Here is an 18749-nt window from a genome sequence, read left to right on the forward strand (position 1 = left end):
TGGAGCTGCAGCCTATGGTGTCAGAGATTCTGGAACGGTGGCCTGCTCTGTTTTGCGAGGCAGAGGTAAGCAGTTGAACCAAGAATGTATTATGTTGTGTTTTATAATTAAGTCTTTTTTAAAAGAGTAGAATTGTTATGTGTGTTTATTACAATGCCTACAATGACATTTTTTATTGAGGATTTCAATTTTCTGTTCACATTTTCGACAGATTAGGGAAGAATTTTATTGCATCACAAACAAGAACCTAATGGACAACTTCAGAGTAGCCCTTCATCAGCACACCTGGAGGCTCCTGAGACTGTATCGGGTGAGGAGGACAGCTTTTTCATCTGAGATGGATCAGCTCCTTAACAGCCTGGATCAAGAGGTGAATTCTAGATGTAGTAATTTAATAACTCTGAACAATATGCTCATAAAAAGTACTTTTGCCGTGTAGTGACAAATCCTCAGAATAAAGAGAGAGAGATGTGTAAAGTGCGCAGTAAAGTGGATGTGCCTGTAGAGAGATTTACACAATAAGTAAAACACGGTGAGCTGGATAATTTAGCTTCCCCAGTACGCACGAATAGTCTAATACTAGTGCATATAACAATAATAAAATGTATTTATCTCTGCTTTCAAACGTTCGGGCCGCCGGTAGGGCGTAGGCCTTCCCTTGTATCTCCGTGTCAGGAGAAGCTCTTCAGGAACTGTCTTGTGAGTGGTTATAAATAGAAATTGTAAATATGTTCTTCTACTGTATTGATTTTTTTTTTTTTTTCTTTCTTTAACATTTGTATTCACCTGTATGTATTTATTTGTTTATTTATCTTGTCTAAAATTTGCACTGCACTGACGCTTTTTACAAATGAAGTTCCTAACGGAAAAATAAATTTCTTTGAATTGAATTGAATTGAATTGAATTGAATTGAATTGATAGTGCTAGTGTCTCCAATAGTTGTACTGTCCTGGCTATGAATGATGTAGCCTAACTGGTGTCAGTTTATGTGTGTATGAGGGCAACATTTTTGGTTGTGGGGTATGGGATGGAAATAGTTAATAAGTCAAACTCTTAATTCTATTTGGGAAAAATATGTTTATCCAATAACTTGGAGTTATTTTAGAGTAATAGCTTATTCTGATTCACAGTATTTTAATCTAATGTCTTGCAATCCATGCGCTGATCTTTTCCTGTCTGTCATCGCAAGGACCCAGAAGAGGAGCAGACAAAGGGCCTCATTGTGGGCATCCTCACTGTGTTGGAGGATGATAACAGCGTAGCTCCCGAAAGTGTTGCGAGTGTTGCTGTTGTTGTGGAAGAAGAGATTGTAGAAGGTTTTCATGGAACTTGGTACAGACCTCTCTGCAAGGGTCAGATTCCTCAAAAACAAACTCCTTCAGTGAATCCACAGGTTAACTGATAACATTGGATCTGAAATGTTGACCTCTAAGCAGCGCAGGAATTTCACGAGGGCCATGAGGGCCCTCGTGCCCTCACAGTTTGGCCTCGTGCCCCTGAAAAAAATACCTGCCCTAAGGCCACAGTGGCCTTGATACCCCACCGGCACTGCCCTAGTTGATTTTGCAGTTTTCTCCTCTGCCTCTTCCCTGTCAACACGGCTTTGAACACCGGCATCTTTAGCGTACATCACCAGTAGTAGGTTTGATTCGAGCCTGGCATGAACCGCTCGGGCGGGCTGCAACGACAGTTTGACAGTAATCTATCACTGGCTAACCAGGAGACTTCATCAAAGGCACCCCCGACGTCTGCGTGGCAGAGACGTTGGGTCTGAGGAGGAGGAAAAAGTCGCTGGGTCTGAGTTAAGACCGTAGCCCTTTTTACACAGCGTCTCTGTATTAATCTAATTCTCCGCCGATGGTGATTCTCACAGAGTGAAGCATCTCCGTTGTACAGCTGTCGTTTCACACCGGTACGATCCTGAAAATGCGGCACGGATTTGCGGAATATCCGTGCAGCAATGTTCCGCATGTAAAGCATGCACACTGAGTCCAGTGCGAAATGTTCGCATTAATTTCGCACCAAACAAAAAAAAGTTGCATTTCATTGTTGGGTTTAAATCTGTTAAGAAATATAAGCATATATTTCTTACCACCATCAGTTATTCACACAAGATGCCATTCGAGGCCTTGTGGTCCCGCCGGAGGGTGAGTGTGTTTCTTCACAGTACTTTTCCAGGAGCTCGGTACATTTCCACAAACATATAAAAGAAGACAAGCGGGTTATATCAATGCAATGCAAGAAACTGATAATATAAGCATAATTTTCCAACATTTCCCTCCTGTTTATCAGTTTTATTGTTCGTACTTTTAGTTCGTCAGGTTATTATCTCTTGTCGCCATTTTCGATAATACCTTCATTGGAAAAAGACGAGGTGTAAAACATTTTTACACTCGGGAATCAGCATAAGGTTGAGGATTAACAAACTCATACCTTTGGGATAATAATTGCATTTGCACAAAACTTTGTTGAACCATTTTCTCAAACATTGATCGTGTACAGGGTATCACACAAGAGATAAAACAACAACAGCATGACTATGAACACGGGTACCAATGCCTTTAGGAGAACCTGCCACCAGGTGCCGTTAACGAATCCAGTCATCCAGTCCGGGAGTGGGTCAGCACTGGGGGTTTGCTCCAGCACATAGCTTTGGAGATCGGTCAGGTTTTGCAGAGCTTGGTAGATATCTCCTCCTTTTCCTCCACTGGTTGAAGTGTTGCATCACCTTGCTCTGTCATCCTAATAGGACAGGGATCAGTTGTTTTCTTCACTGGGGTTTGAGACGGCCCTGCCGCTATATAGCAGAGCCCCCTTTGTAGCCCAGACTTCCCCACTATCCAGTTGAGACAGAGGTAGGCTGCAGTTTGCAGTGGCTGAGGTGGATCCAAGTTGTCCTTTCTGCAATCTTTACTGCTGTTGGTGTTGTTAGCAGGACCTGGTACGGACCCTCCCACCGTGGGCTGGACCAACATTTTCTTTTGATGATTTTGACGAATATGTAGTCCCCTGGCCTCACTTTCTGGCTGTCCTGTGGAGGGGGAAGAGAATCAGAGGGCAGTAAATTTGTTTTGGAAACATCTTTTTGGTCCAGCAGTGTGTGCTCTGCCAATGTTGTCTCTTCTTCAGATACATCAAGTTCTTTTGAGAAAGCAGGGAGTCTAAATGCTCTACCATGAACTATCTCAAATGGGGTTAACCCTTTATCAGTTGGAGTGATTCTCATGTACAATTTCACTAGATCTAAGCAGTCAGGCAATGGTCTCTTGGGATTTGACAGTCCCATTTGTTCTTTCTACCAGACCTGCACTTTGAGGGTGGTAGGCACAATGATTTTTTAGATTTATTTGTAAGTGTTTTGCAACTTGACTTACAACTTGGTTTACAAAATGTGCACCATTATCACTGTACAACACTTCGGGGATCCCATACTGTGGCACGATTGTTTTGCACAATGCTTTTGCTACTGTCAGTGAGTCTGCAGCTTTTGAAGGTATCATTTCAACCCATTTTGAATATGCATCAACTAGTACTAAACAGTATTTGTATGGCCCACTTCTGTTTAGTTCTATGAAATCCATGTGCATAGTTTGAAAAGGTTCAGTTGGTTCTGGGAATTTCCCTTGTTTTGGTCTTACATTGCCCTGTGGGTTGTGTTTTATGCAAATTACACATGATCTGCAAAAGTTTTTTGAGTAGGAATTAAATCCATAGGTTACAAAGCTTCTGTTTACTAGGTCTGTCATTCCTCCTGTTGAGACATGGCAAGGCCCATGACTCAAAATGGCGGCAGCTTTGTACAAGCTTTTAGGGAGAATAGGTTTGTTAGCCTGTGTATACAGTCCTGTTTTGTCTGTTTCAGCGCCTTGTTTGACCCAATACTGTTTTTCATTATCAGGAGCAGAGGTCTGCATATCACGGAGGACATCGAGGGTGATAAGAGGGTGTATTGCCTCTGCTGAGTACGTGTCAGAATTGCCAAAACATCCCGAGGCCGCTTGTTGTACAGCTAGAGCAGCAGCAGCTATAGCCTGTACACAAGGAAGCAGAGCTATAGCTACAGAGTCTAATCGTTTGGAGTAGAATGCAACAGGTTTCATTTTCCCTCCATGCAGTTGAGTGAGCACAGAAGTCATAAATCCTTCTCTGCAATCTACAGTTTGAGTAAAGGGTTTTACACGGGGAATAGGGGCATTCGCGAATAACAGTAGCTTTCAACAATTGTTCAATCACTGGGCGAATGCCTTGTAATGCTTCCAGTTTTAACGGATATTGTTTAATGCGGGGCCTCCAGTCAGATTTTGGCTGGATTCGCACTGGGGCTGCAGTTATCATCAAACCTACATCTGCAGGTCCTGTAGTCCATAAACTGGGTGAGAGGCCCTTTAAGTCTGCTTCCTCCTCTTCAGTAAGCAAACAGCTTGTGGGAGGGTGTCAAGGGCGCAACTCATGTACAGCGGGAAGTGCACTGACAGTGTGATTTATGGCTTTTCTGTACAGGCCTGTGTTACTGCTAAAGCTCCATCCTTGCACTATGCGGAGCTTGTCAGCTCTTTCTTCATGCTTTTTCCCTCGCTTGGTGATGAGACTGGTCTCCAAGCGGGATATTAAATCCTCTATTTCTCTTACTTTTAGGCGGCCTGTAAATCCATACTTCTTTTTCCATTTATTCAGATATTTGACACTTTGAAGATTCCATTGTTTCATATATTTTTTATCACCTGTACTGTCTTCTTCTACAGTTTCACGAGAATTCTTCCCACCCATTGTATGCACATTTTTGTTTCAGTGATCGTTATTTTAATGCTTTTCCCCAGTCTGTGTTATGTTTTTTATGCGTTCTCTTCTACTTCAGCAGGCCATAGACGTTCGTTAACACCGATAAGGTTTCAGTCTATGCTGCTGCTTCAAAGAGAAATACTATTTAAACTGATTTCAATTTTTGTTTCTATTTTACTTTGCCTAGGAACTTGCAATATCCTGTTTCTAAATGTAGAGTGTTTTTACTCACAAGAAAAGGTGATATGTTTTTTCCTCAGTTCTCCGGTCCTGTCTCCTTAGTTTCGAAGTCCGGATCCCTTCAATCCAACCCTGTTCAGTTGGAGGGGACTTCGAGGGGGGCTTCGGTGTGTCGTCCTCCTTCTGGCAGAGCTGGGTATGTTGAGATCCGGGTCACGGCACCAAGAAATGTTGGGTTTAAATCTGTTAAGAAATGAGACACGGACACGGAGATTGTCTTTCTAGGCAAAGGGGAAGAGCAGAAGTCAGCACACAAAGTCTGGGCTCCTGAGTTCCAATGAGCTGCTCTCCCCAAGCATCTTTTATTCACCTACAATAGGGGTAAGCGTATATGATTGGCTCTTTGACAGTACATATGTGTCATACAGTTGTTATGCACGATGGAGAAGTACACGTACACACTTTCGGACCTATGGCCTTCAGCATCTATCCTTCACACAAACATTCTTATGATGTCCACCATCAGTTATTCACACAAGATGCCATTCGAGGCCTTGTGTTCCCGCCGGAGGGTGAGTGTGTTTCTTCGCAGTACTTTTCCAGGAGCTCGGTACATTTCCACAAACATATAAAGGAAGACAAGCAGCTTATATCAATGCAATGCAAGAAACTGATAATATAAGCATAATTTTTCCAACATTCATTATCTGACAGGAGTGCTCAAGCTCTTCTTCTAGCAATTGGCTGGGCCCTTGATCAAGCATTTGTGTGTTAATAAATCAAATGTCTGTATTTCCAGCTAGAAAAAGCGCATCTCTCTTCTCCCTCCATTGTTGTTCACGTTTGTGTTGCTGATTAATCACATAACCTAGCATAAATGATTGTTACTTTGTAGTATATGTTAAAAAATAACAAAATAAATATAAAATAAAAATAAATGCATTTATGAATTAATAAATAGTTGAAAGTTGAAAATTTCTCGCCTGAGCTTGTTTTATATATTAATTTCACAGATATTTATACATTCTTAGTCCTTAAATTAAATTCATTATGGACGTGGACTTAAAATCATTGCTTTATTTTATGGCCTTGCTGCCCTGGCTTTTGGCCTTTGTGCCCTCAAATAATTGACAACATGACAGGCCAAGTGGCCTTGCCCCTAAAATGGGGAAATTCCAGGCCTGCCTCTAAGAGTTCCCTTCTGTCCAGCCAAAACCATGTTAATTTAATCTTGCTGTTACTCACTCTCAACTCTTATATACCATGATCTCCAACTCTCTTAAATTTATTTTGAACTTTTTATTGGGTTTTTAACATGTTACATGTTAAGATTCAGTGTTTGTAAATTGTCACATAGTATTGAGCAGTGTTACAAAAAAATATGCTGATTATTTTGAGACCGAAAGTTATGGCGCTTAGTAACCTTGTAAACAGATTTATTGGATTCATAGTTGTGTATCATACTGGTTCTTTATGGTCTTGTATACATGACTCATGTTTGATCTTTTTCTCAATCTCAAATTTTACAAGTATACAATGTAGCACAAGTTGACTGCTAGGACTATTGGGTCTCATCAGTTTGCATTTAGTCGGCCCTGATGAAAGGGATTTGATGCTGGTGCAGTTTAAATAAACAAATGTTTTGAATGTATGTTGCATCTGTAATTATTTATACATTTAATTAGAAGTTATTGGTTACATTACATTATTTATATTACATTATAAACTATGCAGTGTGCAATTTTAAATTCCTCTTAAAGGATTCTGCTATACTAACTTAAACACATTTAAGTGGATTCTGTGTAAGAATTCAGTTATTACAGTGTAAAATTATAAATTAGTGCAATTGACAGGAGAGTTGGCAGAAGTAAGGATTAAAAGTTATTTCAATGTAAAATTATAGGTTGGTGAACTAATAGGAGAGTAGGCAGAGGTAAGTTTTCAGAGTTATTACAATGTAAAATTATAAGTTAGTACAACTTACAGTTGAGTTGACTAAAATCCAAATTCAGAGTTGAGCAAACTCAAAAGCAAAACTTAAAATATTTAGTTTAGTTGCCAACTTAAAATTTTATCGAAGTTTGTTGCCTTGAAATTTTGAGTTTACTCAACTTTTCTGTTTTTGCAGTGCATGTAGAAATAAGCTGTGCCACACGGAGGCGCTGTAATCAAAGTGATGTTGCCTTATTAATCATTCTCACAGCTTTAGATCCATTTTCATGCTGCTGTCACAGTGTGAGTGGAGACCTCCTGTCTGTACATCTGAGGTTGTATTTACACTTTACTGTCAGAGTTTAAAGGATCTAAACCACAATGTTCAGGCCAAACCAACATGTGACATCACTCTGACATCACTCTGATGTCACTCTGATGTCACTGATCAATAGTCATCAATAGTGAGTGTGTAGACTTTGTGTGAGAGTCAGTAGGAGGAGTCGGAGTGAAGAAAAGCTGACGAAGCGTCCTCCTGTCTTCATCCATCGTCCATGAGCTCCTTCACCTCCATTTAGTCTCTGATCCAAAGTCACATCAGATCAATAATCAAAGATTGACCAGCATACCGATCAAACCGATTGATCAGCCTTCAGGAGTCGGCTCAGTGAAGCTGCTTCTGTTCCTGGTGTCTCTCCCTGCAGAGGAGACACAGGACAGTTAGAGGGAGACAAGCAATCAAGCAACTAGAGACAAGCAGCCAACCAGAGACAAGCAGCCAACCAGAGACAAGCAACCAACCAGAGACAAGCAGCCAACCAGAGACAAGCAACCAACCAAAGACAAGCAACCAACCAGAGACAAGCAGCCAACCAGAGACAAGCAGCCAACCAGAGACAACCAACCAACCAGAGACAAACAGCCAACCAGAGACAAGCAACCAACCAGAGACAAGCAACCAACCAGAGACAAGCAACCAACCAGAGACAAGCAGCCAACCAGAGACAAGCAGCCAACCAATCACAGACAAGCAGCCAACCAGAGACAAGCAGCCAGACAAGCAGCTAACCAGAGACAAGCAACCAGAGACAAGCAGCCAACCAGAGACAAGCAGTCAGCCAACCAGAGACAAGCAGCCAACCAGAGTCAAGCAGCCAACCACAGACAAGCAACCAACCAGAGACAAACAACTAGAAACAAGCAGCCAACCACAGACAAGCAACCAACCAGAGACAAACAACCAGAGACAAGCAGCCAACCAGAGACAAACAACTAGAGACAAGCAACCAACCAGAGACAAACAACCAGAGACAAGCAGCCAACAAGAGACAAACAACTAGAGACAAGCAGCTAACCAGAGACAAGCAGCCAGAGACAAGCAGCCAACCAGAGACAAGCAGTCAGCCAACCAGAGACAAGCAGTCAGCCAACCAGAGACAAGCAGCCAACCAGAGACAAGCAGTCAGCCAACCAGAGACAAGCAGCTAACCAGAGACAAGCAGTCAACTAACCAGAGACAAGCAACCAACCACAGACAGACACACAGACCTCTGTTCTGTATCTTCATACTGACCTTTGACTTTGAGCTTCACTCTTTTCTCTCTCAGGATGTATTTCTCCTGGCTGTAGACTCTACATCTGTATATTCCTGTGTCTGTCTTTTTAGGGTATTTCAGGGTCAGACTGAGGTCTCCAGTCTCCAGCAGGTTTCTCTTCATCTCTGTTCGGTCTTTGTAATCCTGGTCCTGTTCATCAGGCTGGTCAGGTCTGTTCTCATACAGGTGGACTGTTCTGATTGATTGTTCATAACTTGTCCACCTCACTTTACCATCCTCAGGCAGGTCAGGTGTAGTTCTGAAGGGCAGCTGGACAGACTCCTCCCCCTCCTCCACCTCCACCTGACAGACTGAGAGGAAACAAAGCACAACATCAGCTGTACAGACAGCAGCAGCAGTTTGAATAACTTTATTGACTGATTACAAAGTAGTAGAGAAAGCTGAAGGACAGAACCAGATGAGAGCAGCAGGTAACAGGGGACAGAAACACAGGAAGTAAAACCAGGTTTTCAAGGTGTTGGACATGATCAGAGTCCTGATGGTGTTGTGATGTTTTGTCCCTGTGGTCTTCACAGTAATGTCCCATCTCAGTGTTCAACTGCTGTTTGTTGTCTGACCTCTGACCTGTATCTGCAGTACTGACCTCTGACCTGTATCTACAGTACTGACCTGTATCTACAGTACTGACCTCTGACCTGTATCTACAGTACTGACCTGTATCTGCAGTGCTGACCTGTATCTACATTACTGACCTGTATCTACAGTACTGACCTGTATCTACATTACTGACCTGTATCTACAGTACTGACCTGTATCTACATTACTGACCTGTATCTACAGTACTGACCTGTATCTATATTACTGACCTGTATCTACAGTACTGACCTGTATCTACAGTACTGACCTTTAACCTTCAGCACCACTTGTTTCTCCATCAGGATGTGTTCCTCCCTATTGTAGATGGTGCAGGTGAAGGTGTGTCTGTCTTTGTTTGTGGGGTATCTCAGGGTCAGACTGAGGTCTTTAGTTTTCAGCAGGTTTCTCTTCATCTCTGTCCGACCTCTGTAATATCTGTTCTGTTCTTCAGGCTGGTCAGAACCGTTCTGATACACATGGACCTTCAAGTTGTCTCTGTTCCTCCACTCCAATTTACCATCTTCAGGCAGGTGAACTGTGGTTTTGCAGGGCAGCTGGACAGATTCTTCTCCTGAATCCATCTCCACCTGGTAGACTGATAGGACAACAAACCACAACATCAGCTGAACAAACAGCAGCAGGAACTGTGATGGTAACAGGACCTCACAGTCTCATCCTTCTCTTATAGTCCCAGACCCCACTGTCTCCTCCTTCTCTTATAATCCCAGACCTCACTATCTCATCCTTCTCTTATAATCCCAGACCTCACTGTCTCATCCTTCTTTTATAGTCCCAGACCCCACTGTCTCCTCCTTCTCTTATAATCCCAGACCTCACTGTGTTATTCTTCTCTTATAGTCCCAGACCTCACTGTCTCATCCTTCTCTTATAATCCCGGACTTTATTGTCTCATCCTTCTCTTATAATCCTAGACCTCACTGTCTCATCCTTCTCTTATTGACCCAGACTGTGGGATAATATAACAACAATAAGTAGTTATGGGTTGATAATAATTGCTGTTTTAAAAAAAGAAGAATCAAGTGTAAAGAAATTGATGGATGAAATATGTATTATTCTACAACAGTTAATAGAATGTGTACTCATCAGTTGAATGAATTGTAGAATCTGCAAGCGTAAAAATGTATCCAAAGATGCAAGAAAAGAATCATGTAGTCGAATGCTGTATACGAAACTTGTGTTATTTTTAAAGCACCTTAATTGTTGAAAGAGAAATGCAGTCATTTCTACTCTCTGCACATGGCAGCGAGTAGGGAGGAGGGCAACAGGAGTCCAAGGCCACCCATCTGTAGTAAAGTAGATAAGGGAGTTCAACTAAGTTTCTCCAAAGTCCTAGAACATGTCTAAAACCAACTGTCCTCCTATCTTTCACAAAACCACCTCCTTGACCCTAATCAGTCAGGCTCCAGGACTGCTCACTCCACGGAGACCACCCTTCTCACATTGGTCCAAGGGTTAGGATTGGACCACTGTATCTCCCTCTATGTTGGACTCTCAGCCTCTGCTACTAAACCGTTGCAGTGTATCCAGAATGCTGCAGTGCACCTTGTTTTCAATCTTCCCAAATTCTCCCATGTGACCTGTCTCCTCTGTGACCTCCACAGGCTTCCTGTTGCGGCCCGCATCAGATTCCAGAGGATGGTGCTGGGCTTCAAGGCCCTCAACAAAACTGCACCGATCTACCTCCAAACACTGGTCAGACCAGAAGGCCAGAGAGAGCACTTCGCTCTACTTCATCAGCTGGTCGGCTGGTACCGCATCACTGAGAGCAAACAAAGGTCACTTAGCGAAGTCACAACTCTTCTTTGTTCTGGCAACTCCCAACCAATGTCAGGACAGCAAAGTCACACTCCATCTTCCACAGTTAAGACTAATTTGTTCAGACTTCATCTTGACCCTGCACAGCATGACTCCCTCCCACTCCGCCTAAAAAACTGTTGAAGATGATGTCATTGTTTCTTTCTTTGTCAAATGTACTTATTGTAAGTCGTTTTGGACAAAAGCATATGCTAAATGCCTTAAACGTAAATGTAAGGTCAAACACCTGCAAATGGAGTTCAAAGCGTGTCCCTAGTGAGGAGGGGGCTCGGAGGGAGGTTGGCATGGGTGGGCATATGTTTAGCATCCTGCAGGGAAATACCTGAGTCAGCAGAATTTGATACGTAAAACAAAGGAAGGAGCAAGGATTGGGCCCACCCCTTATTTCAGAGAATATGTGGAGAATATTTTGTGTTGAGAATTGAGGTCTCTTTTTCATGGGCTTTTATCTGTGGGATCCCATGTTTTAATTTCGACAAATTAAACTTTACTCATCTTTTGAGGACTTCTGGAGATTATTTCCTTTTTTATTATTGGTGACCTTTGTGAACATTAAGAATAAGAAGTCAAGGCACGACAAGACCTCGCTGTCTCATCCTCCTTTAATAATCCCAGACCTAACAGTCTCATCCTCCTCTTATAATCCCAGACCTCACTGTCTCATCCTCCTCTTATAAGCCCAGACCTCACTGTTGACAGTCTGTCTCAACAGTCAGGGAGCTACTAGAGTAAAGATGGTGTAGTGACATACCTGACATCAAATAGTGCCTAAAATGTAGTAAAAGTGCTCCAAGTCCAACAGCCAGGAGAACCAGGAGAACCAGGAGAGCTTTGGCCCAGGATGGGAATCGTTCTGTGGGAACTAGAAACATAAAGAACATGACCTCTGACCTCTGACCTCTGATCTGTATCTACAGGAGGTTTTAGGGTTAGTCGCTGACCTTTGACCTGCAGCTGTATGTCCGTCACTCTCCTTTCTTTATTTAACCCTCTTCTGAACCATCTGACGGTGCAGGTGTAGTTGCCGCTGTCAGAGAGGTGGAGGTTTGTCAGATTGAGGCTGAGGTCTCCAGTTTCCAGAGCATCAGTCTTCATGGATGTTCGGCCGCTGTAAAGCTGGTTTTGGTCTTTAAGTTCATCACCTTCGTGTTGACGCTGGTGGACGGTTGAAGGATTGAGATCATAGCGGCTCCACACCACTGAGGGATCGTCCAGTTCAAAAGTCTGAGACTCACAGGGCAGCAGGACAAACGGGTCCCCCTCATACACCTCCACAGCTGAGGCATGCTGGGAAACTGTGAGGTCACACAGACAGAGAGGGTCAATGACAGCGGCCGTCTTTCATGTCATGAGTGAATGTGGTCCTCTGCAGTGTGTGCAGCCTGTAAACTGTGCTGCTAAAGCTCAACTCAGACTCTGTGTGAATGAAGGCCAACATTTACATCCACATGTGACGCTGCTGTCAGCAAAGCATCATTATTACGTTTGTGAACAGAAGCCATCAGAATGTGAGCGAGCTGCAGGGATCTAATCCTGAAGAACAGAAGTGAGGACAGTGTGACTGAACAGTCTTCTACATTCATCAGGGTTTAAAGACACAGTGAACATCTGCTGCCTTTAATCTGTTCTTCATGTGTTTCTGTGAAGAAAACATGGTCCTGCAGCTGAAACACACTGATGAAGTGAAGATGACACAGATCCACATTAAAGACATGACGTTGGACCGAGGTGACGATCAGATCAGAGTGAGGAATGTTATCTTACCGTGCACGAGGAGCACAAACACCACAAACAGCTTCATCTTCCTGTCACAACTACAACAAGCACAAAGTCCTCTTTACTGAGCTTCACTTCAGAAACACATGGAGGACATCAGTTCACAGCCAGTCGTCACTTTGCTGCTGCTGACCGTCCACTGACACCAGGACTGAACTCAACTTTCACTTTCACTGTAAGCTTTTTCCAGTGAAGTAGCTGCTGGACGCTGCTTCCTGTGATGCTTCCTGTGACGCCCACCGGGGATTTCTGCAAGCTCAACAGCTGTTGTTCACTGTGTATCTCCTTGTCCTTTTGTATTAGTTGTTTATTCTTGGATTTCTGAGTTGTTCATAGTCCAACTGGTTATATACCATAGCTAGCTGTAGGCTTGTATAATTTACATGTATTCTGTCGAAATGATCTACTGTTACTGGGTAGTCTGTTGCTGCCTGGGTAGCTTTCCTCAACCTAGCCTAGCTCACAGTTTTTGCCTTTCACCACAGTAAAACAGCCTCAATAAACAAGTGCCATGATGGCTGCAGTTGTTTCAAGTGTTTCTATTAGAGGGACTCCATCAACATTAAGTATCGAGGGCCAGAGCTTCCGACATAGAGGCTAATCTTAGAGTGCTGGCATCACGTAGGGAGAAGCAGGGAACTTAGGTACATAGCACCACATGCTAAAGCTTCATTGTAATTCATGCTGGCGCCAACAATATTCGTCTGAAGCAGTCTGAGCTTATAAAAGATAGGCTAGCCAGGACTTTCCAGGCTGCTTGAAAGATGTGTTGGCTTCGATTAAATGTCTCTGGTCCCTTACTCCAGCAGGGTAATAAAGAGATGTACAGTTCAGCCACTCTGGGCGGACTGGGTCATACAGCTCCAGTTAAGCCAAAGCCCCCAGGACAGAATAGGTGACTTCAACAAGATCATCAGTATCTCAGTGTGTTGCTGCTGCTGTCAGTCTTAGACAGCTGCCATTTATCTACAATTTAGTTTGATTTTTGTACCTTTTATCCGTCTTTGATATTCTCATTTAAGTGCTAATAAATAACTGAGACAAAACAAACTGCCAGTGAAGATACTTTCTTTACTCTGAGCAGTGAAGAGACAGAACATAGACTCTGACTTTATTGTATACAAGAACATTTCACAGTGAATATAAAATAAAGTAGCAGGAGGCCGACAGTTCAGCGAGCTGTAGTAACACTGTTGTCTGTTATCATACAGCAGCCTTTATGTCCACTAACTGTCCCTTACGAAAAATACGTTTATTCAAGTGTGCTGTTAGTATACTTCTGTTAAGCTTAAAAAATAAGAACGTATTCTTTCAATATACTTTTTATGTGCTAATCAGAGATATACTTATGAAATAATGAAGAACTACTTTGGTGAAAGGTCAAAGTCACAACAACAATATAATAATAATAATAATAGAAATCTTTGACTTGGTTTTCACCAAAAAGTCAAAATTCAAGTTCAATATTTCCAGATTTCATGCATGATAGGAGACGATTTCTAGAGTTACTGTCTACAACAACAATTAACAACCAACAAAAAAATGAAATCAAATAAAATCCCACCCCTATAGAGGTCCCAGCAGACTCCCCACAGAGCAAAGAGAGTGTTTTATTGTGAAATGTCAAATAATTGCTTTTGATACTATGAAGGAGAACATCAGAGTGAACTATCTCTTGGATTTGGCTGATAAACAAAGGGTAAAATAAAACTTACACCTGAGTAAACATGAGGAAAATAATCAATCTTCATAAAAAACACATATCAACAAAAGCACATCTACGTATCTGTCAGGACCTTTACTTTGCTCTAGGACCTTCATGTTGCTGTAGGATGCTTACTCTATTTACCCGAGTTCAGGCGCAGTGAAAATCAGACAGTGACTCACTTCACTGCAGGAGCATCATGGCCGGTCTCAGATTTACAAGTCCACTTATTTTCTGTTACTATACTTTATAATATAATATAATGTAAATGATTTGTTAAATGTGGGTTTGTAGTCCACGGTGTTGAGAGTTCGGTTTTGGAGCAGCCATCCGCTACGGGCGGAAACGAAAGGCATAATTAAAATATTTTGATTTATGCCAAGTCATGTTCCTTATTCTTTAAGGTCACTATTGCTACTTTTATTCTTTAAGGTGACTATTTTCTAATGTTATTCTTTGAGGTAACTATTTGCTACTTTTGGCAATGGTATTTGTGTTAAATATGGATTCCAAAGCAGACATTTTATTTCAGAAGAATATTTTGTGTTATTGTACTATTTGTGTTTCTCATTATTCCCAGGTAACAGGTAAGTATTTTTTGTGTTTCAGTTAAAATAGCAACCAGTAAACTATTATTTATTTTGATTCAAGAAAGTTGGCAGGTGTTGTGGCAACTGTTAATCAGTCACTTGTCTAGTGCAGATGGGAATTGGTCAAACACCAAGCTCCGACACGATATTTCTTCTAGACATTCTTTATTGCTTGCAAGCAAGAGTCACACACCAGCGGAACACAGATGTTGACTGCGTAGAGGCAGCTTTAATAATAATAAGGAACAATACATGTAATTTGTAACAGTCACAAGAATACATATGATCTCTCAAAACACTATTCCATCATCTCCACCTCCATCTCATTATACACATACACTTCCTATACACTTTAACCATTGTTGTGTGTCATATGTCAACCTAGGATCAAAACATTTAAACACGGAAGAGACTTCACCAACCCCCTTTAGGATGAACTTACCTAAGTTCCTCTATGTTAATTTTCACAGCACATTAGCCCACATGAATACATCCATTCACACTCTGCAACCACATAGGACTCATGTTGGAAGCACACCAACAATAAGGTTCGACTTTACCTTAAATGAAAATGTTGTATCTATTATACATTTTCATATATAAGCACAATATATCAAAATAAGAAGGGACATTTTCTCTCACACATTAGTCTACTGGAAACCCCTATATGCCCCATACTAAACCCAGAAATGTTGTTTCTATAGTTTAAGCAGATGAGATTAAGCTTGGTTGCTAAACGTTGCATCTTGGGCAATTTGAGTAATTAGCATAATTAGCAAATGAATGGGAGACACTACAGGTGAAGAATAGGGACATTTTTTTAAACTAATATATATAACCGTAAAACTTCCCCAGTTGATTACTTACATTAAGACAATTATTTTTTGTATTATGAGGTTTTTGAAATTGTATGTTTAAATATGCAAATGATGCATTATCTAATCAAATATGCGCTTATTTGCATACATTTCCAGAACATAATTCTAAACATTGGATAAAGCCAGGATCAAAATTCTTGTTTCCTTTTGTTGACATATTATAGCCATTGGATTTTAAGGAGGGAATTTTGGATATCTCTTTTTATCACTCCATAAATCAGAAAATACTATCAACAGCCATAAAAAAACAATTTTTGCCATGTTTTTAGGAATAACAAGTTGTATGAATCAGGCTATGAATGATATATAAATAAACCCCTCAGTTACAACCTTCAGAATATAGATAGGAATAAAACTAGAAATTTGGGTGTATATAAGTGCTACTGAAGTAGAGATTTTTGGCTCAGAGTATGAGAAAAAACTCATTTTGAGAAAACGGCCTTTAAACTTAATATGTATTGTATAAGAAATCTATAGAAGGAAATAGACAAAGTGAAGTAAAATGAACACCTAAATGTGTATTTTGGATGTTTTCTTTCCACTAGTCTGAAAGAAGACATGTTATTGAAGCAAAATAACCCAAAATCTCAAAATTGAGAAAAAAAATAAAAAACTATTTTTGCCTGCCATGTTTACCCTTAATCGCAAGAAACTGAAAATGACTATAATTTTGCTTCTAGTTAACTTTGAAAGGTGATCTAAGAGTCTAAGTCCATGTATCTGATTTTCAGAAATCCCAAAGCGACAAATGTTTCATAACCCCCCTCCTCCACCCTTATATAGACTTCTTATACACTACATATGTTTAAAGGCCGTTTTCTCAAAATGAGTTTTTTCTTATACTCTAAGCCAAAAACCTCCACTTCAGTAGCACTTATATACACCAGTTTTATTCCAATCTATATTCTGAAGGTTGTAACAGAGGAGTTTGTTCATATATCATTCATAGCCTGATTTATATAACATTTTATTCCAAAAAACAGGGCAAAATTGTTTTTTTAATGGCTGTTGACAGTATTTTCTGATTTATGGAGTGATAAAAAGAGATATCCAAAATTCCCTTTGTAAAAACCTTTGGCTATAATATGTCAACAAAATGAAACAGGAATTTTGAACCTGGCTTTATCCAATGTTTAGATTTATGTTCTGGAAATGTATGCAAATTAGTGTATATCTAATTAGAAAATGCCTCATTTGCATATTTAAACATACAATTTCAGAAAACTCATAATACAAAAAATAATTGTCTTAATGTAAGTAATCAACTGGGGAAGTTTCATGGTGATACGCATTAGTTAAAAAAAATGTCCCTATTCTTCACCTGTAGTGTCTCCCATTCATTTGCTAATTGTGCTAATTACTCAAATTGCCCAAGATGCAACTTTTAGCAACCAAGCTTAATCTCATCAGCTAGGCCTATAGATGACATTTCAACCATAAACGTTTATAGGAAACACGATTTCTGGGTCCAAGAAATTTCCAGTAGACTACATAGTTAATTTAAATAGGGCATATTCAATGTGAATATATTTAACTGCTGAGTTTGACTATGTGTGCATTATTACAGTATTTTAAGTATCACCCAAAACTAGTAAACGTTTGTGGTAGTTACCTTGTACAAAACCAAACCCAAAATACCCTGTCATTGAAGTCTAAAGCTAATCATAGTCACTTAAGTGCTTTGTACAGGGTGTCGGGGTGCTACAGATCAATAATCCGATCAGACTTTAAGGTGCTGCTGATGACATACAAAACTGTACACGGCCTTTCCCGTACAAGTCAGATCTAATTAAACCATATATTCCAACTCGGGCATTACGCTCTCTGGATTCAGGGCTCCTGATGATTCCCAGGATTAAGAAGAAGTCAGCTGGCTGCAGGGCTTTTTCCTATCGGGCTCCTTTCCTCTGGAATAACCTCCCAGCTGACATCAGACAATCTGGCTCTGTTGACGCCTTTAAATCTAAACTCAAAACTCACTTCTTGGATTTAACTTTTAATTAGCCCTGATATCAACTGTAAGCTTCTTCAGTGGGTCGGTGTCAGTCTCAATGAGTTCCTATAGTACCAGATTACACTGTGCTGCCGACGAGAAACAATCTGTTTATTCTGATCAATACTGCATTTCTCTAACCTTTGTTTTTGTTTTCTGTTCCCACAAGCTGCAAGCTGTGTCACTCTCTACACTCTCTATAGCTTCTCCTCTCTCTCCTCCTCCTCCTCCTCCTTCTCTTTCTCCTCCTCCCCTCTTTCTTTCAGGCTCCCTTCTGGTGGACCACAGCCCCCTGGGACCATCTACTGTTTCCGGGCTCCAGCTGCCTTGAAACACGGACTGATCTGGATCATCACACCCTGGGCTCTGCTGGATCATTGCTCTCCTCTTCTTCACTATCTCCTCATATCTATATTTCTGTTAACCTTGATCCCTCTCTCTGTCTATAACTAATGATCTTGTGTGGCCTGCCCTCTTCCAGGTCAACATGGTGGACAGGAGGTCGTCTGGCTCGGGCTCCACTTGGTGATGCCTTGTCCTGCTCGATCGTCTCCTGGATCCACTAACTTTACATAACTTGTATCAGATTTTCTGTTGATGTAACTTGTAAACTGTGAATTGTTGCTCTTTTCTGTACACGCAACATCTATTGCATGTCTGTCCGTCCTGGAAGAGGGATCCCTCCTCTGTGGCTCTTCCTGAGGTTTCTTCCATTGTTTTTTTTACCCTGTTAAAAGGTTTTTTTTCCACCAACATGTGAAGTTTTTCCTCACTCGAATCGAGGGTCTAAGGACAGAGGATGTTGTTCACTGTACAGATTGTAAAGCCCATCGAGGCAATGTGATAGTGATTTTGGGCTATATAAATAAAATTGTTTCGATTTGATT

At 41.1% G+C, this 18749-nt stretch overlaps 2 protein-coding genes across 2 annotated transcripts in view; one reads left to right on the forward strand and one right to left on the reverse strand.

Moving 5' to 3' along the window:
- LOC115590052 (zinc finger protein 239-like) overlaps positions 1-18749 on the forward strand; it is a 285383-nt gene that overhangs the window by 80694 nt on the left and 185940 nt on the right. The window lies entirely within an intron of this gene.
- Positions 5556-12736, reverse strand: LOC115589998 (uncharacterized). The gene is made up of 6 exons (XM_030431225.1): positions 12685-12736; positions 11862-12215; positions 11672-11782; positions 9353-9679; positions 8466-8798; positions 5556-7590 (listed from the first exon to the last, which is right to left on the reverse strand). Exons 1-6 carry the CDS (start codon positions 12719-12721, stop codon positions 7538-7540), a joined length of 1215 nt encoding a protein of 404 aa, XP_030287085.1. The 5' UTR covers positions 12722-12736; the 3' UTR covers positions 5556-7537.

The sequence above is a fragment of the Sparus aurata genome, chromosome 10 (genome assembly GCF_900880675.1).
Source record: "Sparus aurata chromosome 10, fSpaAur1.1, whole genome shotgun sequence".
Classification (NCBI taxonomy): Eukaryota; Metazoa; Chordata; class Actinopteri; order Spariformes; family Sparidae; genus Sparus; species Sparus aurata.